General features: G+C 34.9%; 1 protein-coding gene across 4 annotated transcripts in view; it reads right to left on the bottom strand.

Annotated features, from left to right (window-relative positions):
• VPS13B (vacuolar protein sorting 13 homolog B) overlaps nucleotides 1–26,626 on the bottom strand; it is a 426,576-nt gene that overhangs the window by 318,165 nt on the left and 81,785 nt on the right. For all 4 annotated transcript variants that reach the window (XM_030266479.4, XM_030266481.4, XM_002198879.7 and 1 more), the window contains exon 17: nucleotides 15,275–15,459. In XM_030266479.4, the coding sequence (XP_030122339.4) occupies nucleotides 15,275–15,459 (185 nt within the window). The remainder of the gene's footprint in view (nucleotides 1–15,274; nucleotides 15,460–26,626) is intronic.

The following is a 26,626-nucleotide window of genomic DNA, read 5'->3' as shown; positions in this document are numbered from 1 at the left end:
TTTAACTTCAAATCAGTTTCATGGTGCTTAGACTACCCAGATTTAATATCTTGCATTTAAAAAAGCTACTAAAGAGAAAAAAGAAAAAAAAAAAAAAGCAACAGCAAAATATACTTCAGCTAGCACCTAGAAAGGGTCAACTGCACTAAAGAGACACAGCCTGAGCAAGAAGATAGTTCAGAAAGCAGCTGGCCTCAATTAGAAAACTGGGGTAACCAACATTTTAAACAGAAAATTTGTGAACCATCAAGTAACACAAAATGAATAGGAAAAGAAGGAAGCCTTGTGATCATCTAGCCTTGATTCTTTAAAAATACAGCCCGCAGGATTTTCCTCCTGTACTTACACCAGCATGAATCTATCAAAAAACCCCTGCAGTCTCACAAAGTTCTTACAATCATGAACTATTGTCAACATAAAAAGTATCTTTTTAACTGGTATTTGTTTGGGATAATGGAACTTTTGTACCTCATTATGCTACACGGAAAAGTTACATTTTTGAACAGATAATACAGTTGAGTGAAATATAAGTAGATTTGCCTCTTACAAAGAAATTTCTTAAGGTTTGCATGCAATTTCTATTATGAGTCCCATCTCCCACTCCAAAGCCCACATTAAGCCTTAAGATAATCAGTGGCCTTTCAAAAGAATGACTTGAGCAGCATTTGGAAGTGAAGTTGATCTTTGAGACTATCAGGAGGACAAGACAACACAGAGCGTTCATCTGATGTAAAGCCACCACGGAGTCATTTCTCATCTTGATGCTCTTTTTGTTTATATGCTTAAAACTGGGAAAAGCTAAGAAAAATTGGCAACAAACAAAATACATTCAACATTTGAATATAAAGACTTGGCCAAGAGGTTATATTTGCATTTAACATAAGTGAAAAAAAAAAAAGTGAGTGGCAAGATATTATGGCTTACAAAAAGAAGAAAACATCCCGAGACTATGGCCAGCACGTTCCTGAGCTCCACCTGGTGAGCAGTATCCAAACAGGGAAGCACCCACAGTTGTCCTTCAGCTCTGAACTGCGATTTCAAGTGAAACTGCATTAAGTACCTTTCTAACTGATAAAACAAGAAAGCTCTGTACTACCTCAATGAAACAGAGCATAACCATTAGGTACAGAAGAAAACTGAAGTGGATTTTACAAAAATGAAGGTCATATCTTTTCCCTTTACATTATGAGAAGACTTACCCGACTACAACTTATTATTAATGAAAACAGTTTCCAAACAGCAGCAAAGCTAAGTCAGACTTGGTTTCAAAATTTACACCATGGTTCACAGCCATTTGAATATAGACTGGCACATTAAAGCTTCAAGTTTCTCCATTCTGTGCAATAGAAACTTCTAAAGTACTGTAAATGCATAGGAAATAAACATATTGTATGAGTATGTTCAATTATATTAAACATGTGAAATTATATACAAAAGGCAGAGTAAAAGTAGTCTTTCAAACTGCAAAGGAGATTAAGGAATGTGACACATAAACATAGAGATATTTTTATTCCACAAACAGATAAATCTTATCGCATTACAGCAAGTAAGAATTTTAAAGGAAGAATTGAAGAAAATCTAACAATACTTATCTAACTAACCTGCAGATACTCATGGCATTTTGAAAGCCTAAAAGCAAAGTCACCTGGTACAATAAAACAGTGTCACATTCACCCTGGAAGGATGTATACAGCTCAATGCATTCCAGAAAAGATTGGACAGTATTAGAAAAATGTAAATGACAACATTCGTAAGTCAGACCAGCTTCAGAAAGTAAAATGGAGGGCAATGCACAAATTCAGTCCTCTAGAAAATCATCCATTTTATTTGCACACATGTTTCAAGGTATTCTGTTAAAAGTCCGCAACTTCTTTTGCTGCAGCACAATTTTCTCATCAAGTGCTACCATAGCAAATGCAGTATCTGACTGAATGCCCGATAGACTGAATTTTTAATAGACAAATACTGAAAAAAAAGTGTTCTCAGTGAATGCTCTGCATCATATTTCTTTATTTCATCTCATAAACATGCGTGTGGACTTTTTAGTGCTTACTGCAATGCTGTAAAAATCACCAGCTCTTTGCTGTTGATCTTTTCCCATTCAGTTTTTAAGTCAGAACAGCTTTCTACTGACATTGGTAGAAAGAAACTTGCCTAAAGGCTTACATTCAAACTCAGCAAATCATTCAAATGAAGGCAGCAAAGGAAGTGGGAGGGCATGAGATGCGAAGACTGAGGTCATGACAATAGTTTGGTTCAGTATTATTCCCTTTTTCCGATAGTTTTTTCCTTGCATTTAGGAAATATTCTGTACCTGTGAAGAGAATTTTTCAAGACTTTGTGCAAATTTACAGAAAGCAAATTTTATGAACCAAAGAAGTAGTTGATCTTATTGCTGAATATGGTAGAGGTACTATCTTGGTGATAAGCTGAAAATCTGCTGGCAAGCTGTGTTTCATTGATAACATATGGGATACTGCAGCATACGAATGGACCGCAGCATAAAAGCAATCCCACTGGGAAAGTAGCCTGGACATGAAGTACACATCAAAGCAAGTTTTATAAAAAGCTCTCTTGAAAGACAGAAGATCAAGTGCTTAGCACTTTGGTGATCACAACCACCTCATCTAAGCTCAGTGAATGGAATACACAGTTAACCGATGAAACCAGGAGCTATGCGAGCTATAGCAAGACACAACCATACCAGCTTTCAACAAATGCTGTTACATCAGTGCCTCAAAGCTTTGTTCTAAAGCTTATGCTCAGTCTAAAATGAGTAGACATAAATATCTATGGATTCCTAATGTCTCTGAAGTGATCTGGCTTGTTGGCAGAAACAGTGTATTTTTAGATACAATTTCATAAGACTGTGACCAGAATAGTGCAGTTCACCTCTCTGAACTGTATGTTATCTTTGTTGAAACACAATTCCACAGCATTTGAAAAGCTCTTGAATACACACAGAAACTACATTCTTTAAAAGCCAAGAGTGACTCTAAAAGAATCTGCAAAAAGATTAAGTATAACAGATATCTAACAGGTGTTTTATACTGTATGAACTACAATTCTTAACCTGCCGGTCAGACATTTACTAACAGAGCATAGCAAGCACAGTCATAACTACTTTCAACAGCAATATTTATTGTCAAGCACTCATAAAAAAATGCATTTAAATCCTGGGAAGAAACAACAACAGTGTGACTAGTTTAAAAAATAAATACATCAATAAAATAAATCATCCTCCCTCTTCCCATTTCCTTTGCTTGTAACAGACCATACCTGAAGAAACTGCTTTGCTTTTGTACATTTTTGATGCAAAGGAAGTACCCTTCTGTAAGGCAAGGCTGCCACTCCTCTGTTCCACAGGGTGAAAATGGACTCTCATCTAATCACAACAGACTCTTGTGATATTCAAAGTTCCTCTGACAAAACCCCTATTTTATTCCCTAACTCTAGTCATCCTTTGGAAGTCCAGCAGTTTGAAAATTTCCCTTTTCTCAAGCAAACAATTAAACCAAGTTCTTATTTCACTTCTTTTGCTGAACTCACTGTAGATGGATGACTAATTTATTCTTCACAAATCTGAAGGTATTGAGAAGAGTAATTCTGTGTCTCAAAATTTAATTGAGGTCTGAGTTTCTGAAATGACACAATCATTCAAGGAGAGGAACAGAATTTACTGCAGCCCATCAAAAGCCAAAATACCACAAAACACAAATAGGAAAGCTGAATGGACCCATCTATCAAACAACAGGCACAACCACATCTGGAGAATGTATTTTCTCCTATCCAAACTGAAATAAAAAAATAGCAGATAACTTCTGAGTACAAGGTGCTGAGTTCACACTAAATAGGCTGAGACTGAGGCAGCAAAAAATGGATTTTTCCTAAAATATTTTCTTTGAAAAGACAGCAAAAAGTTAAGGAATATATCTGGGAGATAGATAAAAATGGAAATATTATGGACTCCTTGACTTTCTAAAGTAGTTAGGAAAGCTATCAGTGAGTTTGAAAACTCTTCTTAATCTTCTTGGCTTGTAGTAAGGCAAGTGAATAATTTATCAGTATTTTTAATCATTTTTATTTTGAAAACTTTCTCCAGTAATTCCAAGTACTAAAATAGCAGGTATTCAGCTACAATGCAAACCTCAGTGCACATATAGGAGAATGAAAAATGATGCAAGAATAAAGCAGTTGACATAACAGAAGTGCTATATCCAGCTGTGGCATGTCACACAAGCCAGGTAAAACCCAAGCAATCACATGAAGGGAACTCCAAGTCTCATCAGAGGTGTAAAGATGGCTGGCTTCTATAACACTGGAATTCTTGCATTTCAGTCTAAATCATCCAGTATTTACTTAGCTCAGGAAACAGAAACAGTCTACAATATAATTCCACTATTGGGACAATTCATTTGAAGAAGTAAATGTAGCTTCTCAACAAGATCACGCCCCTTGGAGCAATTAAGCTTTTTTTCTTCCAGCAGCATGTTGAGAAAAAAAAGTCCATGACTTCAAATTGGAAAATTTGAATAATTACTGGAAAAAGTAATTATTAATTATTAATAGTAACCCATTCCAGAAGTCAAGATTTGAAACATTTCTATAACACTACCCGAGACTTGCATTTCTTCTTAATTTCTGTATTTTCTAGTCACTCTGCCCTGCAATAACTGATGGGGAGAAGAGAAAATGCTTGCCATAAACCCCAGTTCAGAGAAAGCATCTTTAATGTGAAAAACATTTGAAACTACCATGAAAGAGATAATTCTACCTATCCATACCTAACTGTTCAGGTCCCCTGTTGTGTATTAAAGAAGAAAAAAGAGGCAAATCTGGAGAATGCATGAAGACTAGAACCAAAAATAAAAGAGTTCAATAAAGAATAAATTAGTTCAATAAAGGGTTGACTATCACTAAATTTGACAAAAATACAGTAAAAGTAGGAAAAGAGCATGAGCAAGATGCAGCAACAAAACCACAGTATCAAACTGGAAGAAATCCACATAAGATAGTGTAATATCTGGATTTTATTCAACATGCTACACTCAAAACAAAGCGGAAAAAAAAGCAAGACACATTTGGTTTGAACTTGGTATAGTCATAAAAGAAAGAAACTAAGCTCAGACTAGGGACTTTGCTTATTTAGATGATCTCTAACTAAAACAAAGTGTTTCTGGAAATAGTTCTGATTAATTTCCTTGAACAGCCAGCAGTCCTGTTACAAAGTATGTATTGCTGAATGTTAAGCAGGTATAAGAGCTCTTATTTCACAGAAGACAAAGATCCCAGAATCCAGGAGCTGTGGTTATACAGAGACCTCTGACATCTTGGAATCCAAGATTTAATTGGTGTTTCACATAGTGTGATACATACCTTTATAAAATACACAGTAAGGAATACTTGCCTACAGCAGTACAACACTACAAAGCAAAATCAAAGCAGCAACATCTGCTTGTGCCATTTTAAATTTTCCTATTATGCTTCATTCAAACAGAAGGGACATTCACTGGATACTATTAAATAACACTGTAACAGAACATATCCCTTTCTATATTAGCTCCTTAATAATTGTCTTCCAATAGCAAAATCAGAACTGTAAAATATTAATTGAAGAGTCTTCCTGCTTACTAGAGCTTCCTGAGAACATAACGTTTCACTGGCTTTGTCTCCCTTATCATCACGACCTTTTTACATTACTGTGTATTTCCACTTTTGGTAGAATATTCCTCCAAAAGAACTGCCTGCGTTTAGAGACATAACACTAAGTGAAAAATTAATGGGCAAAAGAGCTCCTATAACTGAAGCTCAGTATTTTCCAGTAAAAATACACTTTCTGTCCTTACCATTACCATGCTACATATAACTTGTACTCATTATATTCTATGACTATGAAGCAGACTAGACACCTAGGAAAAACATTATTCTTGACTGCAAGAAATGCAATAATTACTCCTCATACAATCTGCATTGTTAACAGCTTAACAACTCTCCCAACATGATATATTCCTGCAGAAAAAGGTATTTTTCTTGACTATCCATGCAATTAAAAAATGGGATTTGGACCTGTAATCACTAGGTTTAGAATAATTACAAGGTATGTATCCTTTTTTAAAGCCTGATTTAATATAATATGAAATCACATGGGACATCAGACTAAAAATTGCTATTGCAGTACATAATGATCTGGTATCTCTACGGCAAGAATACCATTGGTATTTATCATCTTGCCTTGCCACAAGAACTGAATACTCTCACAAATGAAAAGTTGTTTTCCATACCATTCACAAGAGTTTATTCCATAAAAGTAACTTTAGAGAATAGTAGTATTTTTTAACTCTTAGTATTGTAGACACTAGTAAGTTTTAAGCAGCAGTCCAACACTTGGGATCTGTCCCATGATTTGAACTCAGTACTTTTATTTGGTCAAGACTATACATATTACAGAGACTTACTACTCAGGGTTAGCAGTCAGGATTACATATTTGCAAACAGAAAATATGCTTCTACCATGCTTTTTAATTGCTTATTCTTAAACCTATTTACTTTTGATTATGCCTTGGGGTTTTTTCCCTAAAAACTACAACAACAATAGACACATTTTTACTGAAGAAGTTCCTCACAGGAATATTTCAATTTTATCTTTACTATTTTCTCATTTCATTCACAATCCTTAATAATCTACTCCATTAAAAAATGTCTTGATATTTCTTGCCTCATCAAGATGAAAACCTCTAATTAGTCTGTTCCTTTCTGAACTGAATGTCTCATTATGAATAAAAAGGGGGAAGATATACACTCTAAGGCATTCCAAATTCTTTTAAAGTGAATCAAGTTGTTTCAACAAATAAAATGAAATAAGTAAACATAATAAAAAATTACCAATGACACCATAAACAGAAAACATTATACCATAATGGCCATAGACTACAATCATTTCTTTGTGCTGTAGCACCTGTATGCATTTTCATCTCCTCTCAGCATCTCTCACTACATAAACTACTATCTCACAAAATAGGATTCATTAATGGGAAGGGAAAAATGAGAGATATTGACTTTGGGAATTTCCACAAATGTCAAACGAGCAGAGTGATAGTCTAAGCTGGAATTAATTCATGTCATACATCAGTATACTTACTAATCAGAAAACAGCATGATTTATTTTGTATGTACTGATGCATTGAAATTCAGGTTAAATCTAGTTGGGATGAGAATTTGAACAGGAAAAAGATTCAGAGTCACCAACATAGAGTGTTAAGACTAGTCAGGATTTCTAAGTTGTAGTTTTGTTTTAATGTTTAATAAGGTCGAAAACAGCAGCAACACACTTGACATATTAGCAGCCTTCCTTGTACATATAAGAAAGTTGTGATGAAGGTTCCAAACAGAAGTGAACAGTGGTAGAATGAAAGACATATACAGAAATACGAAATGCTCTGCCTAGAATGGTGGAAAAGCTTTTTCACCACGAGAACAGTTCAAGCAGTGGCACAGTCTGCACAGAAAGATAGGGAGAGTATTCTTACCCTTGGTGATTTTCAAGGTCTGACTGGGTATAGCCCTAAAGAACTTGGTCTGCTCCCATAACTGACTCTGATTTTAGCAAAGATTAAATGGCAGACCCTTCCAACTTGAATTTTCTGACAACCCTATTATATTTTGCTAGGTACAAAGAAATAGCTTTCTTCTGCTCTTCTAAAGAGCAGTGTTCAGGAAATGGCAGTGACTGGCATCAATACTTCTACTGCAACACCTCTCCACGAAGCTTTTTCTTAAAAAACACAGATGTCAAGAAAACACTATGGCTGCCTCATTCATGGTTTATTTTTATATCAGCAACCACTGATGGTTTCCAGGTTCACTCTAAATTTGACAGGTTCTCTGGGCTTTTGCACAAAAAAAAAAAAAAAAATAACCTTTCCTTCTGTTATCTCTGAAGTTTTCTTTTGTGCATGCTTCTCAGAAAATTCCCAGTTCCCATTATTCAGCAGTCTCAAGATTTAAGTTCTTCCTAGCCTTCTTGTTATAACACTGAATTTCAGTAATTTTGGCTCAACATGATCTATTGTTCTTAGAAGCCACCATCTCAACCTCCCTGTAGAGTTTTTCACCTGATGCAGCTAGAACAAGGCCAAGAGGCAGCCCACCTCTCTGCTAACCAAGCACAAGAATAAGCAGTAACATCAACCTAGCAGCTGAACAAACAAAACAGGTGCTCTCAGTAACATTGCTATTTGTGCAAATAAACTACAGACTCTGGAGTAAGGGTATTATTTATAGCTCTAAGCTTAGGTATCTTGGTTTTTTGGTAGCACACCAACATACTCAAGAGTTTGCTGTTAATTTCAACAAAGATACTGAACTGAGCTCTCCTGCAATTCTGAAACAATTCAGCTCAAGAAATTTGTATACATTTATGAGCAGCTATGGATTTCATGCATGCATGTATGCCATTTACAGCTCACTGATTTATTTATCTTTTTTCTCCTTCACTGTTCTGCTGACAGTATGTATACATTCATTTTCAACACAAAAGACATTTTAAAAGTCTCATGTGGATTTTGAAATACACTAGATTCTTTACCACAACATTAGATATCAAAGTTAAGCTTGCATGAATGCCTTAAGTATGCCTACCACCATTCTTTCATCAGAATACTGTATGTTTCACTTTCAAAACTTAGTAGTATATATTAATTAGACCACAAAAAAATCAATAGACAATCATAATTATTGGTTCAATGCATGTTTTCCATGCCAGTTCCTCATTTCAGGCCAAAACAGAGCCATTACTTCTGGCAGAAGATTTATTAGATACTCAGCAAGATAAATCTCACTGATTATGTATTGAAAGGATAAAATGTCCCACCTATCTCCTTTCACTGCAAGTCAGTTCATGACTTAAGAATATGACTGAAAATGTTTACTATAAGAGGAAATAACATCTTATACATCACTATATTAAGCTTTAAAAAATTAAGCTGAAGAAGAAATGGTTCTTAGGTTGCTTATCCATGCTGTTTTTCTCTCTGAAATTAAGAGTTGACAATCTAACAAGAGTTTCACAGAAATGCACAACATATAAAAATAATACCATTTATACACTGCATTCTGGGCCTACGTGAAGGATGAAGACATGTGATTACCCACTCATATGGGTGATTACACTCATGTAATCACCCACATGAGACAGTAAACTGTTTATACTGTGCAAGTTTCATATAGCCATGTCCTGCCACTCCCAAGCAATTAAGAGAATACACTACTACACTTCTATTTTAGACAGAAATTTCAATTCATACCCCTCCAAATGAATGCAAAATTGTCCATGTTATACAGAACAGAGATTAAATGCCAATATGTTACAAAGCTGAATAACCTGCATTACCTCTAAACTTTGAAATGTTGGTCTTTGGCTGGCTTTTGTATTTTGGAGTTCAGTGGCAAGGGAGCAGGCAAGAGGAAAAAAGTAGTTTTAAAAACAGGGGTATTAGAAAGGCAAGTCACTTGTTTTAGTCCTTTTCCTAAGTGGTTAAAAGAACTATGCAGCAGCTCCACAACCCTTTTTTATATGTACACCTGGGAAGAATACTGAATCCTGTTACTTTCCTCACTGTTACCCTGATGTGGTTTAGACCAGATGTTTAAATGTTACAGCATGTACATTTTCTTTTCTTCTTCCAAAGCAAAAGCAAAATAAGAGGAATATTTGACTTCACTCCACAAGAGACCTATTTAATAGTTTGGCGGTTATGTAAGTAAAGGTAGCTTGGCTAAGTCAATGTTGACGACATACAGAACGACATGATCCTAATGAGTTGGAAAATATTGGCTCTCATGAGATTCAACCAGATGCTACTGCGCTGAGAAAGCTACTGTATTATTGAATTTCATTTTTATGAGGTAAAATTTATTATTCAACCATTAAGGTATCCCACATGAAATCTTGCATAAAATAGTTTTACAGTTACTTTCTGGAAAATAGATTTTATTTTAACTTTAAGACATCATTTACATGAGGGATTCAATGCCTATTTGATCACCTTCAGTACAGAAATGTAAGGTCTGCAAGCAATTTTCCCAAAAATACCAGATTAATGGAACCGAACTGTCAACAAAATAATGAACTACCTGAACAGGACAAGGAAAAAGTGGTAGCAAGTTCCAGTTTTCCAGAGTAAACTAAAGCCATGTGTGACTGTGTATGTATTTTTTTGGCAAGTTGAAATGGTTAGAAACAGAGTGCTTCAGGTACTTACTAACAAATAATGGAAAAACACAGTAAAATTACTCTATAGGCTTAATCATACTCAACCTTTGAAAGATCTTAACTAATGCAGTTTTCCTAATATTTTGGTATTTTGTACACTTGGTTTTATTTTTAAATTGTATATTAATAATTGCAATAATATTAACATCTATACATGCAATAATGTAGAAACCATGATGTATTTCAAATTCGTATTTGTTTCCACATTTATAGTGATTGAAATGCAGAATTAGGATGTTTCACAAGCATAAGAACTCACATTATTTAACTGACATGTAACATGCCCTTGTGCTTGTATACCAAGAGGATTATAAAATTAAACCAAAACATAAATTTCCAAAGAATTTCATGTGGATTGAAGACAGCTTTTGTGCTATTTTTTTCATTTTAGATGTAATGCATTAAAAAGTTAGTAATGCCTTTTCTTGACCCATGAAAAAGAGCAAAAAGCTGTTTGCAGCTGTTTTCCTTTCTGTTTGTTATGCTGCATTTTGTCACTTGTATTCCCATCTATTTCAAGTCTATTCTTTTTGTTCTTGCACAACTGTTTCAGGCAATGTGCATCAATCTTGTACTTAAATGATAATGCCTATTCATTCAAGTAGTATGTTTAACTGTTTATCTCTCTTTTTTAATCTATCTTGACTTGTAAGAACCCTAAAAAGATCTTTTCCCAACTAGACTTTAAAATATATGGATTACAAAAGGTGCAATTGCAATTAATGGAGTTGAATGCTTTAAGAAGTTTCATTAAATTCCATATAATTTATCACCAAAAACCTGCTCTTAAGCAGAATTAAATCATCTCAAGCTAAGACAGACATAATATTTAAACATGTTTATAAAAAATTTCTAGATGAAAAATCATACATCTTTCTTGACATACTCATTTTATCTGTCCTCCACAAGTTCTGAGCTCAGTCAATCCCAGTAGTGTATGTATCTTTTACTGGAAGTTTTAAGATAAGAGACCTTACTAATATGTATGACAAATAAAAATTTTAAGTGGTACAGGCACTTCATTTTTAAATTCTGTCAGAAACCAAACACACACAACTTGCTTTTGAGACTTCAAATTTTTTTTTTTTTTTTGCAGACAGCTTGCCTTTGGCCAAGTTAATTAAAAAATGAATTCTCAGATGATCTAATGAAGACAACAACCTAAAAACAAACTAGGGAGTATTTGAGTAAAGTGTCTTTCTCCTAGTAGGAAATAGTTTCTGAAGAACAAGGGGAGGAGAGTAGGTGGGGGACAGAAGAGTGTTAATCTTCAAGCAGTCCTCCTTTTCTGGTATTCTATTAATCTACTACAAAAAAGAATTTATAGAGGATAGAGCTCAGAGAGGTTGTTTTGAATCCCTAGACCAACTTCAGCCTCATTTACCTTTGAAAGAAGTTTTGGAGCAGGATAACATTTCTGCTCCAGGTGAAAATTTAGGACAGAACCCCAGATCTAGCAATAAACTCTTGTTCCTATGTTTGTGGAAACACACAGTGCAGAGCTCCCTTTTTGAACTACAGCCATAGAAGGTCTTTCAGCCATTACCTAGCAAACAGGTTCCCAAAGGGGCCTCTGTACCTTGTGAGCCTCTCCACAGCAGGTGAAAGGACCAACAGTCATGTGCTCCTCCCTAAGGTTCCCCCCCTCCTGCAACTTACACATCTGTACTTGCCTTCCTATTAATTTTTGGTTTTCTTAACTTCTACTGCTTTTCTACTTTAACTCTACCTGCTTCCTGTTTTATATTCCTCTGCCGCTCTCTTCCCTTTTTATTAGGTGATCCTGTTTCTCCTGGTTTTCTTCCTTCTGTTTTTTATTTCTATTTTCCCCTATATTATCCGTTTGTCTCCTATAGAATATCTTAGCCCATATTGGAAGCCCATATTATAAGTTTCAGAGATAAAGTTCTAAAACTGGAAGAAATGGCTGTGTTGGAAAATGCACATTACTGTGCTTTTAGCACAATGGCTGCTGAAAATGATCTTGGCTGAGAGGTTACAAAGGTTTGTGGTACCACTTTTGAATTCAAGTGATACTGAACTGATGTGTTAAGGATGTTCAACACTCTGACACAAAGCCCCAACAAAGACATCAACAGCTCAGCAACAAGTGTTTTAGTCCAAGAATACTCTTCAATCACACACAAAAAAATGGCAGTACAGATATAAGAAGTTGAGAAAGTTGTAAGCTATGTAAACAAATGGCAAACACATTTGATATTAGCTATGTATGAGGAGCTACCTAGAGAAGAAAAATTTCAAGCCACAGTATATCAGTGAAACAGATTGGTAGAACAGATCTGGGCAGGTAGCTAATAACTAGACTATTTCCATAGGAGGACACATTTCATTCACAAATTACAAAACAAGCATGATGTTACACTGAGTATGAAGAATGTATAAAATCCTGTGATCTGCTTATAGCAGTCAGATTTTCTGGAAACCTCAGGATAACAGCAGACCATTACAAATAAAAGATAAAATACATAAAGCCCTTTCTTTCTTTTCAGAATAGTGTCATGTATAGGGAGGGCTTTTTTATTTACTTTTAGAAGGGAAAAAATCTGGACAGAGACAAAGCTGTTTGTCCTGCTATACTTCTAATTAGTTAGAAAGGTAGCTTTTAGAAGTTTGAAAATGTAAACACAGAAGAAAATTTGGGCCGCTGTATTCATGAAACACATAGTTTACGATTCTTTAAATAAGCAGAATGTAAGCAATTCATTTCAAGAAAAAGATTCCCTGAAAAGTAGGATAAAGTGAAGGAAAGGGAATCTTTGAGTATATTGTTGCTTTTTCCTGCAAGAACACTAAAATTCAATATAAATATAATCAGAAAAAGAAAAGGAAAGCAATTTAAAAACAAGTGTTTACACTTTCATTACTTGTAAATTAATTTAAAAAAAAAAGAATCCACAACACCATGAAGACAGAAATCTATTTTCTTAAAGTATTACTTCTGTGCATAGTCAAAAAACAGTTGTGCTCAGATGGAAAACACAATACTATGGAGAAAAAGGCAGTCTTTTCCTTGAGAGTTTAGGTTACACAAGAAAAGCTCATCTGTTCACTTAAAGATTCTCAGAGACACAGTGGCGGGAGGGGGAGCCCAAATACCTTGCCAGGCTACTGCCAGGCCCAACGCATGAGCCATGTAAGGTCATTCTGCACCAGCCTAAAGGAGCACAGGGGCATGCAGTGGCAGGCAGGAACTCAAAACAAGGACTCCCAAGAAACATTCAGCAGCTTTTATTTTATGTTGGAGAAACTAAATTGAATGTAAGTAAGTGTTTAACAGATGTGGCTTATTTACTGACAAGTTCCTTACTGACTGCATTATCCTCAGTTACTTCATTAAAAAAAAAAAAAAAGAAGAAAGAAAAAAGAAAGAAAGAAAAATGACCAAAGTTGAAATTCCAACTTCCCTGTGCAAATAAAGTCAAGTATTTTTTAGAGGTTTACACACATACATGTTACTGTTAAAAGTAGGTGGAAGACCCTAATTAGAAGGATGACTTCAACAAGGCGTGATATTAAATTTTGCACAACCATATTCAAGCAAACGGTAGGAGGCTTACAGAATCAACCAAGCCAAAAATTCAGACAAAAGGATTGACAGCAATAATTTCATAGCCTTGAACACAAAGCTGCCTTCGGCCTAGTTAATGCCAAGCACAACTACAGAAGTGTAAAATTTACCCGGTGATGCGTTAAGCCATGAACAAGATGAAAATAACTGCATTATATTCTTCATTTACTTTATTTGAAGTACTTAAAATGTGTGCTCCAGATTTCTATTCTGCACAGACACTGTTAGCAGAGCTGTCTCACTGCATTGATGGACTGAAACATGTTAAATAATTGAACAGGTTAGTTTGAAACTGTGCAAACCTTAAGAGCATCCGAAGTGATCAAACAACTGTATTTTCAGATTTCTCCATGGTGTGGATTGTAAACCTGCTACCTTTACAAGTATCAGGACTCAAAAATAAAATGTCACAATCTCATTCTTAGGTCACCCACACAGATTGAAGGAATAAAGACAAAAGTTACATTCATGAAAGAAGGAAAATCTAAGCACTTGAAACACTTATTCTAAGGGTTGCACAAAAATACAACAGTTCTTTTGTAACATTAGATCAACACAAATTTAACTTCAATAAACATGAGGAGTGAAAAAGAAGAACGAAAAGGATCAAGAAATGCAGGGCTGAAAGACTTCCAGGGGTCTAATCCTCCACTCTGCTTCAAATAATGGTTTTCTGCACGTAAATCATTCTGTTAACACATTCTCCAAGACTGGCAATGCTGGATATTCCAAAATATCTGTTATTCTTGTTATGGGTTTATTTACAAGTAAACAATAACAGCTCTAAGTTATTCTAGCCTGCATAGAAATGAAAAGAAAAAATATAATTTTCTGAATTACTTGAAAACTCTGGTTTCCCTCTGTAAACTGGTCAAAATCCTTAAGTTGTTCCCAAAATCTATGGGTGTTTTACAAAAGAATGACAGATAACAACTTTCATTATTTATGTAATCATCACCAACACTTGCATATTTTCAGCAATTTCACAACAGTTAAGTAACATTTATTTATGAAATAACGAGAAACATCTGCAGCCCTTCTAAATAATTCAATGTATGCCATTGATTAATAAAGCCCTTAATAATCCAGTTTCACCTCTGAATGATCCTGAAGTAACAACATTGTGCCATATAAGGCAGCAAAAGTGGATGTTTAAGATGAGGGAAGCATGGAAAAATTATCCTGTATGGGAAAATTAAATGCATCCAGAAACTGGTGTCAAGGAGTGAAGCTGGGTGGCTTAGCATACATCCTGGATTTTTAATATAAGCTATAAATACCCATATACACACAGAAACATTCTGTATGTTAGCCGCTATATGTAAAAACCTGGATTTAAATGATATAGCTGTATGGAAGTCTTAGAAATGCTCTGTAGCAGAATAAATACTTAACCAAAAGCATCATACATTTACCTGAAGTTTGGAAAACCTCATTCAGCAAAGCCTCATTTACCACCATTGAACTGACATTTCCAACAGGATGACACCAGCTCTGATAAATAGTTTGAAGCAGAAGAGTTTGAGCTCTAGTTGCTTGAACTGTCAAATTAGGGAGCTCAAAAATGCATTCTGTTAGTGGGATATGAGCTCGCTTGGTCCTGTTTAAAATAAAAGAAAAAAGGAAAATCATTACTTTGGCACATAAAAATAACTATTTTAAAACTTAGTCACAGAATATTAGAGTGCAAGCAGTTAGTTTGTAAGGTTGGAACTGTGTGCCTATTTGATTTTTTAGATTGGAGCTGATTCTACTTACTCTGCAATGAAACCTAACCAGGAATTCTTACATGAATTAACTTTATATCTTCCTCCACAACATGACAGAAATAAACCCATATATTTTTATCTAATTATCCCTTTATTTGAAAATATTAAATAAAAGCAATTCCATGTGCTCCCATCAAGAGCTACTCAAAATTATGCAGATACTAAAAACACCTGTTCAAAAATTGAATGTTCCAGATTTTTTGATTTACAAAACTTATTGTGCATCAATAAATGACATATGGCTAGTGATCCAAAAACCATATAGACAATATTCATATATCAAAATACAAACAAGCCCACATTCTGTATTTTGCTAACAGAGCTCAATAAGTGATTCTACTATTTTTCAATGCCTTATCTTTTAATTGGGAAAGAGCAACAGGAGGAGTCAGGCATTTGATAAGGCAAAGTAAGGGACATATTTTTGGGAAATAAATTCCTCTGTGACAATACAATCCACCATCTACAAGAATGCTTTACAAAAATTATAGCAGTCACTAACTTATTTTTCTTCCTAATTTACACACTACCACCTGAAATCAAGCAACAGACTGATTTGCTACATTCAACAAAAACTATAAAGGTTCTTTAGCCCTCTCCGTTTGGAGCTTTTTCCTGTATCATGTTTTTAACATTATCATTCTTGCCCTAATCATCTCCTACTCCAGCACTGAAATGCACTTTTTCTGCTATTTAGCATTATTTTCTCTAACATCCTACATGGCAGGAGGGGTGGAACCAGATGATCTTTAAGGCTGCAACAAATCTTTACCATTCTATGATTGCATGAAATATAATTACTGATCCACGTATTAGCTCATTCTCATTCTGGAGCATCTCCTCTGTTAGAAAATTTTAGGGACAGAAAATTTGTCTGTTTAAAGCCCCTTAAAAATAAATAGTAGGTAAATGTTCCACTGGGAATCAGAGCCTCAAATGAGGCAAAGCTGCTGAAACTGCACACAAAATCCACTGGCCCTGAAAAAAAGCATGCTTTACCAAAATGTTCAGGGATTGAAAATGTAAAGACATGCAGACATTCAATGACTCTTCAGATCAGTAAAATCAAAACTTTCCAAGGAACTCTCAGGAGCAGCCATAATACACTACATCTCCTGTCTAGGCCCAAGAGAAAATGCTAGCAGCTGTATGACCTAACATATGTACTGGCAGTAGAGACTCTGCAGGAGGCTCCATGAATTAAGAAGCAGGACATTTATTTATGATGCTCGAATTCTAAAACCTTCAGCAGCATGAAATGACACCACATTTTGGTAATAAGGAGTAGACTTCTTGAATATTCTGCATCGGATTGTGAGAGTGGGCCTTCAAGACAACTGTAAAGAGAAAAATACTACATCACTTCTCAGACCCAGGATCACTATGCTCTAGATGAAGCAGCAGAGTAATAAAGTATTCTGCTGCTAACACTTTTGGCCCACAAGCTACAGATGTGACTTATGAAGCATGATTTGGAAATTAGCATTCTGAACATCTGAAGACATCTCTCAACCACTGTGTTCACACGGTAGTACACCTAAACATAATGGCATCAATTTGAATTTAGACTTGACCATACAAGCATTTGCCTCAACTCCTAAACAGAGCTCCTTCCTTTATTTCCTTGTCAATTCCAGCAAACAGCTTCATCTTCTCTGGACCAAGAGGAATTAAGCTCAGTGTTAAGATACCTACAGTAAAAACAAATATCCACACCTAACACTGTGACCTAGAACCTTTTAAGGTAAATCAAAAGACAAATGCACTTGTAGACATAGCAGATCCATTCATTCAAGATCTGGGAATTACAAATTTAATGTCTCTGCAGGTCACTGTTTCTGCCCACTGCTTATAAAGGGACATTAAATACTTCTCAGCTGTGGATGTCTACAGCACATATCAAAGTGTCATATAAAGCCCATTCACAATAGCCATTGCTCTTCACTATTTTAATATGAAAATAAAAAGTGATTCCTATGCAAGGTACTCATGAAAGATTTTCAGAAATGGACGTAAATACAGATGAAGGACAAAGAACAAACAAAAACAGATGTTGTAACCTTCTGTAATAGTAATCAGTATTCTTTAGAATGAGGTTTTCCAACCTCATAAAGCTTGGAATCAGGATTACCTGTCTCAAAAATGCTGAGAAGGGGGAGGAAACCAAAAACAAGACTGCCTCTGATTTGCAACTCATTTGAAGCTAATGACACAATTATGCTGCCAGCTTCAAATGCCATTTGCAGAAAAAACCACGGATGAAGGAAAAACATTTCATGTTTATATGGAAGAACTCAGGCTTGTTTTTGGTAGTAGAAATTTCTTTCATATGAACACACACCATGCTCCACAACACCCCTGCAAAAAGAGCCGTCTCCTGCTTGAATAAATCCATCCGTCTTTGAAGTCTGAATCCACCTTTAGATACAGCCTTTGTTGCTAGAAAAATCAAAACTTCTTAGAGGCCTTTGAAGAACAGATCTTGCATTAAGCTTTGTTTGGTTGTTTTTTGGGTTTTTTTGGGGTTTTTTTAATTTATTTTGTTTGTTTTAATAGGAGTCACAAACACCAAACAGCAAACTAGAACAAAGACGTTACGTATGACCTGTTTGGGGAAACTTTGCATCTCCCACCCACCTCATCTGCTGACAGCCAAGTACACACCTTTCTGAGTACATGACCAGACCCCATTCCAGGCTCACTTCTATCAACTGCAGCACAGTAGGAAACCAAAAGGGTAAGAAATATCTGTACAAAACTCCTGAAGCTCTACCTCTTTCACTCTGAAGTTTAAACACACTGCAAACCTTTCCTGAAAATGTTCTTCTCACAAAAAGTACAAATCATAGAAAAGAATGTATCCAAATACATTTGAATTTAGCTGGTGTAAAAAATCGATTTAAAAAAAGCATTTTTCTAAACATCAGAAAATTACCTAGTCTGCAAATTAGAACTACTTTAAGGAGAGATTAAACAAAAACTGAAAATATACCAGTATTAAGTCAGGCAAATAGAGACAGATGCTGCCTGGTTTACAAAAACAAATCAAGACAAAATACCACCAGTAAAGAAAGCCACTTTGACTCAGACACCCAAAAGGAATAAACAGCCTGGAACATATTCTGATTATTTCTACCACACAAATGCACAAGAGGACACATGATCAACTGTCTTGTGGATACAATTACATAAAACATGTGTCCCATTCCAGTTCCTCAGATACACAAGAAATGCTCTGTGCAAATGTTCAGACCTATGTCTGTAGCCACTCAAAGAAAAGCCCTGGGTACCGTGAAAAGCACAGGTGGAGATTACAATTCTGAAATCTTTTCTGATGTTCATCCCAAGTTAGAATTTGAACTTGTTTTCCTAAAATTTCCTACAGTTCACATCCAAGCTCAGTAATCTATCAATTTAAGCAAAACAAGTGTGTATGAGTAAAGGAGTATAAAAGGCAAAAAATGAAAAAGAAATTCCATTCCTCTGAAACAGAATGGTATACACAATAATTTATTTATTTTAAAATTTAATAATATACAGCATAACCCATTTCTTTCACACAGAATTGGAGTTGGAAAACTAGCTATACATTTTAGGAAATGCATAGCTAGTTTCCATGCATTACCTGGAAAAAAATGTAATGTATAGCGACATCAGATTGTTTCCTGATATTCCTCTTTTTTTTAAGCCACATACTGTAATCCTTTATTATTTATCTCAGTATGAAAGTGCACTGTTACATTTCTTCTTTCTGGTATTTTTTTCCTTTTGTTATCCTTTCACACAGTGCTTTCTCTATTTTCCCCCTTATTTCTGAATACTATTTTGCAGGATTAAAACTAAGTATTTCAGAACAAAGTGTTTAAATATTTCAAAAGATGGGTTTCCTAATATAAAATTGGGAAGGAACAAAGAAGGCAGAAAACATTTTTCAGCAAACTTCACAATGAACACAACTCGACAGTAAGTCCATCTAAACACATTTTTATTAGCAAATTAATGCATTTCAGGGGGAATCTGAAGAGCTGTGACAGTCACAGCATACAATATAGCAGTGCAAAAGATTTTGCTTTGAAAGTCCGACTATTCAACGAATACATATTACAGCTACTGTACTGACCTATGCTACATTCAAAACTTAAAAGTTTCACATAAAATTGTCCCTTAGGAGCAGTAACAGCATATGATTTTTCTTTAACAATATGCAAATTCTACATGTACTGTACTTTAACAATCCCATAGGAATAAGGTCTTCTGGTCCTTTTCAGAAACGTTTGGAGGAATGGGAAGCTGAAAATAAATCCTTTTTTATAGGAAAAAAAAATCAAGGCAGGGGAAGCATTGTACCATGTGTGTAGCAAATGTTCCTTAAAGGAAATTTTAACTAGACCCGGCTAGTGATGAAAGTACAATTATAATTCAGGATTTATTATAATAGTCTTGAAACACAAATAATGCATTTAAAAGATCTCAAAATGTAAGTCTGCCACCAACCTGCACCTGATAATATGGAAAATACATCATTAATAAGGTATTGAGCTATACTGAACCAAGTTTTATGACCCAAGAGATATATTCATGTAATAAGTGAAAATACAAGTACAAATAATTTTTTTCAGTAAACCAAATCAGATCCGTGGTTCTATACTGTATCATTGAATTTGCATTAGGCAACTTTATATCAAAACTCTTCACCTTATTTAAAAAGTTGTGGCACATAGTTTGAGTCTAAAAACACTACTTAAACTGCATTTTGGAACTGTAACAATAGGAATAATTATTTCTCAAGTCTTTACACTCAAGAGTTAAGATGCAGTTCTGAACATATGTTCATTTAACTGAACAGGTTAAAAAACTACCAATTCAAACACTCTTCTCTAGGGGAAAATAAATCCTAACTAGCAGGATAGGCTACTCATTAAAGCTGAACTTGGATAAGTTCCAGAACAAATTTAAAGAAATATGAACAAGCAAGTCTTGCTGTGTAGTGGCATGGAGTGAAAATGAATCTGTCCTAATTAAATGATTTTTAAATACTCTTTGGTTGTAGCGAGTTTGCTGACAAACTGTAATACAGACTTGCTGAAATATTTTAATAAATCTGGCGTACCATTAAAGAAAATAATTTTCTTTGCTGTTTTTGAACAAAAACATGAATCGGTCCTTATTATACAGCATGCATAGACATGAATACAGCCAATCCATGTAAGTTCACAGGCCCGTTATGAAATATTTTCAGTGTGTAGACTTTAGGAACAGCAACTCATTCTTGTAAAATCAACACCTCAGAGTGATTGAAAGAATATAGTGGTGAACAGCTGGGTCCAGAGGTTTATACAGAGTCCCCAACTGCAAAGCTGGAACCTGCAAAATGTTTGAAAAAATTTGATTTTTGTTATTACTCATATCCTGTACAGTAAAACACGATTAGTTCATTTTTTCCAAAATAACAAAACCGGTAACCTGCTACTAGAACCTAGCAATTGTGCCTTAGAAGAACCTGAATGTAATTTAAATGCCCACATAATTTCAGTCAGCATTTGCACACCTTTCCTCTTAGGCAAACAGAAAGTGCACACTGGTTTTATAGGACATGAGCAAAAGCTTCATCTACATACCTACAACAAATCTGTATATCTACTTAATCTGCTGTTTGATATCTAATTTTAAAAAATGAAAGATTTTATCATTTTTCTTAACATTTAAGTAACTATTATTATTATTATTATTGTAAAGGAAACAATGTCTAGCTCCTTAACAACAAATATCAAACCTCTAAAGGATGCATGTAGGAAGGGAAATGGAAGAATTACTGTTTGAAATGCCAAAATGAAGTCACTGCTAATCACAAAAAAACGCAAACATAGCCTATGTCCACATATACTAATATGATCTTCAGTCTTCAAAGAGCAACATACAATTATTCATGGTAGAGGACCAAGTTAGTTATTATAAAAAAAAACCCCAAACAATTAAACTTGCTTTAGAACACTTCATTCCAAAACCACCTCCAAGACTGATGTCTTAAACTTCTGCTCTTCTACAGACTTCACTAAAGGCTGCCTGGTATCTTACATCATCTCTGACATAGGGGAATTTTCAGGAGCTGCAGCTGCCTTGGCCTCTTAATTGTAGGAAACACTGTTAATCATACAATTTATTACAAGTGAGAGAACAATGAACTTCAATGTTCACTAATTTTTTTCTTTTTTCAGTAAATCAAAACATTAACTTGGTATTTCTGAAAATTTTGGATATGGGATTAGAAGAGAAAAATGGCATCATTTTTAAATGGACTTCTGTATAGATTTTTAAACATCAATTCTGACATACAAGTTGTTAGTGATTAAAATATTTTTCAACATTTTCAGCCACATGCAAGATTTCCTTGAAATAATGAAAACAAAACAATATAGGTGGAGTATAAACTTTAATATGGCTTAGAAAATGAATAGAGGCTATCCATTCTCAATTCTCAGTACAGTGTGCATTTTAATGGAACACTAAAATTCAGCTTTGTACAGCACAGCAAAAAAATGTATGCATATTACAAGAACTAAAATAATGAAATAAAAAATATCTAAAAGGAAAAAAAGAACTTGAAGAAAAATCCCTTTTAAGCAAAGAATGCACAACTCTGGACATGTTAAAAGTGTTAAACTTGGGTTGTTTTTAAAGTAATTTTAATTAATTTTGTCCCATCTGGTCATTAAAGTTATGACCATTAGATTAAAAACTGTGATTGCTATGTGCAAATAATAATGTTGGTTTGTGACGCAGCAAGAAGTGAGAAACAGGGACTTGTGCTATGAGACAGCAAGAGAAGAAAGTGTGCAAGAAAAAACAAACACCTGAATGTGAAGGTAGCAAAGTTTTAATTTCCCTTAACATGATTTGAGCGTCATAAAGCATCTGACGAGTCTTTTCACCTGCAGGTTAAATGTTTCAAAAAGCAGGAAAGAAAGCAGTCTATAATCACTTCTAGCTTGGTCATTGCATATATGCCTCAAAATGCAATAGATCTGAAGCAAAAAATATTTTATACCAACAAGGTATTTGGGGCTTTCAGTATTATTTTTAGACACAAGATAAACTAAGGTGGCTGTTGAAACTGTAATACAGGAACATCTTAAAACCTGGCAGCTGCATTAGAGAAACATATTTAGGATGTTTATATTAAATTCAGCTTACTGACTCATCAATGGGACAGATGCTATGGATTTGAACTGCCACCAAACTGCAAGTGGACGCCAGTCACTAATTGCTATTTCTTTCTTTGCAAAAAACTCTTTTTATAGGCACTAGTAAGTAACTCCAGAAATAATCAAAGTGATATGATATATATTTTAATATATAAAAGAATAAAATTACAAGTTCCCTGCTTGTAATCTCTTGAGGAGACAACAATCAGACCTCAGTCTTCTTTATGCATTTAAGGTTTTGATGTGTGTAAACCATATATAAAGTTACATCTTTAAAGAACTGCATCTTCAGAACTCCACAAGGCATAGGGTGGAGATCTGAAAAAAATGTGAAAAAAAAAAAAAACTTTCATCATGGAATGGCCTCAATGTGAATTCAGGTCTTTTTAAAATTACTTACATTTTAAACATCCAGTCTTTCTTTACTTCTGCAAGAAGGTCTAACTCTTTTACTTGGATCTAGGAATCCTCCAGTTGTTGATGGTGGGTGTTAGTGAAAACAAGGCAAGGCGTATTACAAGGCAAGCTGTATTACATGCCACAAGAGTCAAATACAAAGACCATGAGAAAAAACAGTATTCATTACAGTGGCCAAAACTCAAAATGCATTACCAACAAAAACAAGCCAGAAGCAAGTCTGGAAAGAAGCTAGGACATTCAATACAGAAGCACTGGCATAACAAAGGTGGTGCAAAGGGAATCAATCATTTGAAAAGCAGAGAACTTTTACACCTACTTTTTAATTATGCCTTGTATCTTTTCCTGAGGAAGAGACCCTACGAGAAAAAGCAGCCATGCCCAACTAAATGCCAGCCATCATTATCATTTATCTTGTAGGTAGATGTTAGTTGTGGGTGGGAGACAAGAAGGAAACAGCTGAAACTTGCAAATACTCTGACTAAACAGCTGCAGATGACCAAAACCACCAGAGGTGATCAGGTAAAAGTTGCCAGTGGCTATAAACCTCCAACACACAAGGATCTGTGTTTACTAAAACAAAGCAAGCATTACTCTTTTATATAGCTTTTATAAATCCAGTACCATTGCTTTGGATACTAGAGTGTATCCAATCTCAGGAGCCACTGGGGTGGTTCAGGGTTTGGGGAACTGGCTTCCCACAGTGCAGCCTGCTTTACTGTCTAGGGAAGTAACCCCATCCTCTCCCTTTCCCTCTCCTCCTTCCCCCTTCACACAACCCCAGAAGCAGCAGAAACAGCCATTAAATCAATCCTCTAAATCTGCCACACAGAACCATTTGGTTGCCATTAGCAGGTAAAACAGGGAGCCAGAAGGGCTCAAACATGCTGGTGCTCCGTGAGGAAAACTGCACTGACAAACACAGTTCAAAGGTCTTCTTGGGAACTAACACAGTTTCAAATTCCTTACTAAAGATTTAAGAGCTGAACACAACCCCAACTTCAAGTAAACAGTAACAACTAATCTCAGTAAAAAAAATTTGTCCAAAAGTAAGTGGGTTATGATTTGGGGGCTTCTGTGAATTTCTTCTGCTAAAAACTTTCACGTACTGTTTATTTTCTTTCATAAATAGATAAACTATTTTAGTAGAAAAAAGGATATATTTGCACTGAGAGAAAAAAGGTTATTTGAAATTCTGGCAATTTTTTTATAGCTAGTCAGAGCAGTAAGAAGGTGCATGTCTGCATTAGCAAAACAAAACTAATATTTGAACAAAATTATTGCCCTAAATGGAGATGTCACAAACTAAAACCAAAAGAAGCTGTACTTCTGTATCTGAATTCTGTCAAATCCAGAAAGATAAATCACAACGGTTGGGGTTGGAAAAGCGATCCTTTAAATCCGACCTCGCTGCTAAATAAAAGGATTTACCTCTGTCCCTTACAGTACCTCAAAATTCCACTCTCCTTTAAGAGAGAAGGTACAGTATTAAAAAGAAGTTTCTGGAAACAGGGAAGTCCATTTTGTTTTTCTTATTACCAGAAAAGCCTTTGATATAGCAAAGGATGGATCAAGGGTGTCTTCAACAGCACCGACATGAATGGACAAGGTGTGCTAATGGTTCACGTGTGCACACTGCATAACTGCAGAAAGAGTACAAAGACTTGAAAATTATTATTTTGTGGCCTCATTAAGTATCAACCTCAAAAGAATTTTCAAGGCTATCAAAAGCTATTTAAAGCAAAACATTAAATCTCGGTAAATGCGTAATACTTAATACTTCAAAGACTACAATTATTGTTAAATCTAAATTTACCTTCTTTAGGCATTGACTCTGCCATTACTTTACACCTTCATTCCTCAAAAATGATACAAGCTTTGAAGCAGATTCTATTAATATAGTTCTCCTGCATTTAGTTTTGATCTCTTCACTGTGTCTTGTAACATTTATTTAATTAATTAAAAACTCTACAAACCCTAGTGAGTCCTCAAGACCATCAAAATTATCACACACATAATTAAGATATTGTCAGTAAAACACATCCAAAAGGTATTTTCTTGTATTATAGATATATGCACAGCCAAATGCAATATGTATGCAAAATCAAAGACATACAAATACTTTCAGAGCAACAGACTAAGTCAGTGATATTATATAAGTCACATTTCCATATGCTCATTTAAAATATGAAAGTCAAGTTCTTAATTCTCTCATTATCCCTGGGTATTTCTTAATTATCAAATAAATATTCTAATCGTGTTTACCTAGTATTTCCTTTTATTCAGTTGCTCATTTTAGAATCAGCCATTAAACTCAAAGAAAACACTCGTTAAACATCAGCAAAGAAAAGAATCATAATGGCTTTTGTTTAAGAAACACACACATTATAGTAAGAAAAAAAATCTGATCAATTGAAAAATAAATCCACAATTTTTGTACTGGTGTCTGAACTACCAATCCTTTCAATTTCTTACATTGATGCCAGAAGTATTTACAACAGGTATAATGATTTCCAAATCCAATGAACAGGTCTTATTCTCATATTTTACTATTTAAGAGCTTCTTATTCCATCTGAGCTTGCCTTTACTTGTTCTCTTTTTGTTGTTCGTTCAAATGGCCCTCTAACATTCCTATCCAAAACACAACATGCTAAAAAATCTAGTTCAGAAACTAGGAGCTAGGTGTCCTTTAGAAGATTAAAACGTGATAAAAAACAGGCAAATTTTACCAAACATACAGGCCTAAATGGAGATCCAAATTTTTATATGCATTCAATACCTCAATAGCCATTCAATGCTATTCCTCAGTATGTACACCTGACGGGTGTACATAAAGGCATTGCTAAATAAATAGTAATAAATATACAAACCTATGAACAAGTAAGATAGAAGTGATTGAGGAAAAATGCTGAGAATGCATACTGTTTGTGGGTAAGGAAACAAACACTCAGAACCAAAAAGATCCTGATCTATGAAAAGGACTATTCCTATGAAAAAGAAAAAGCACCTCTGGGTGACAGAGGGAACAAGCATGAGGAAAATACAGCAAACAAATTATACTGGACACAGGACAGTATGTTTCTTCCACCTAGGGATGAAGACAGATGCAGTACAGATGCTAAGGTATTATGGACAGCTGAACATCCATATGAGCCTTTATATTTGGGTTATTTGAGTCGAGATAAATACAGTTTGTGTGTTAATAAAATGTGTGCAGTCACCATTTATCATATGTATCAGCTTCAACTGAAAGTCACATTCATCTTCTTGTAAGAGTAGGTGCATAATTTAACTCTGGTTTCTGGTACCTCACTTCAGGTGGAAGTGATGCCTATCACTTGAGAGTGAAGATCTGTAGAATCAAAAAGAGTTATCCTA

Source organism: Taeniopygia guttata, chromosome 2 (assembly GCF_048771995.1).
Source record: "Taeniopygia guttata chromosome 2, bTaeGut7.mat, whole genome shotgun sequence".
NCBI classification, from domain to species: domain Eukaryota; kingdom Metazoa; phylum Chordata; class Aves; order Passeriformes; family Estrildidae; genus Taeniopygia; species Taeniopygia guttata.
This window is presented reverse-complemented; position numbering and strand designations above follow the sequence as displayed.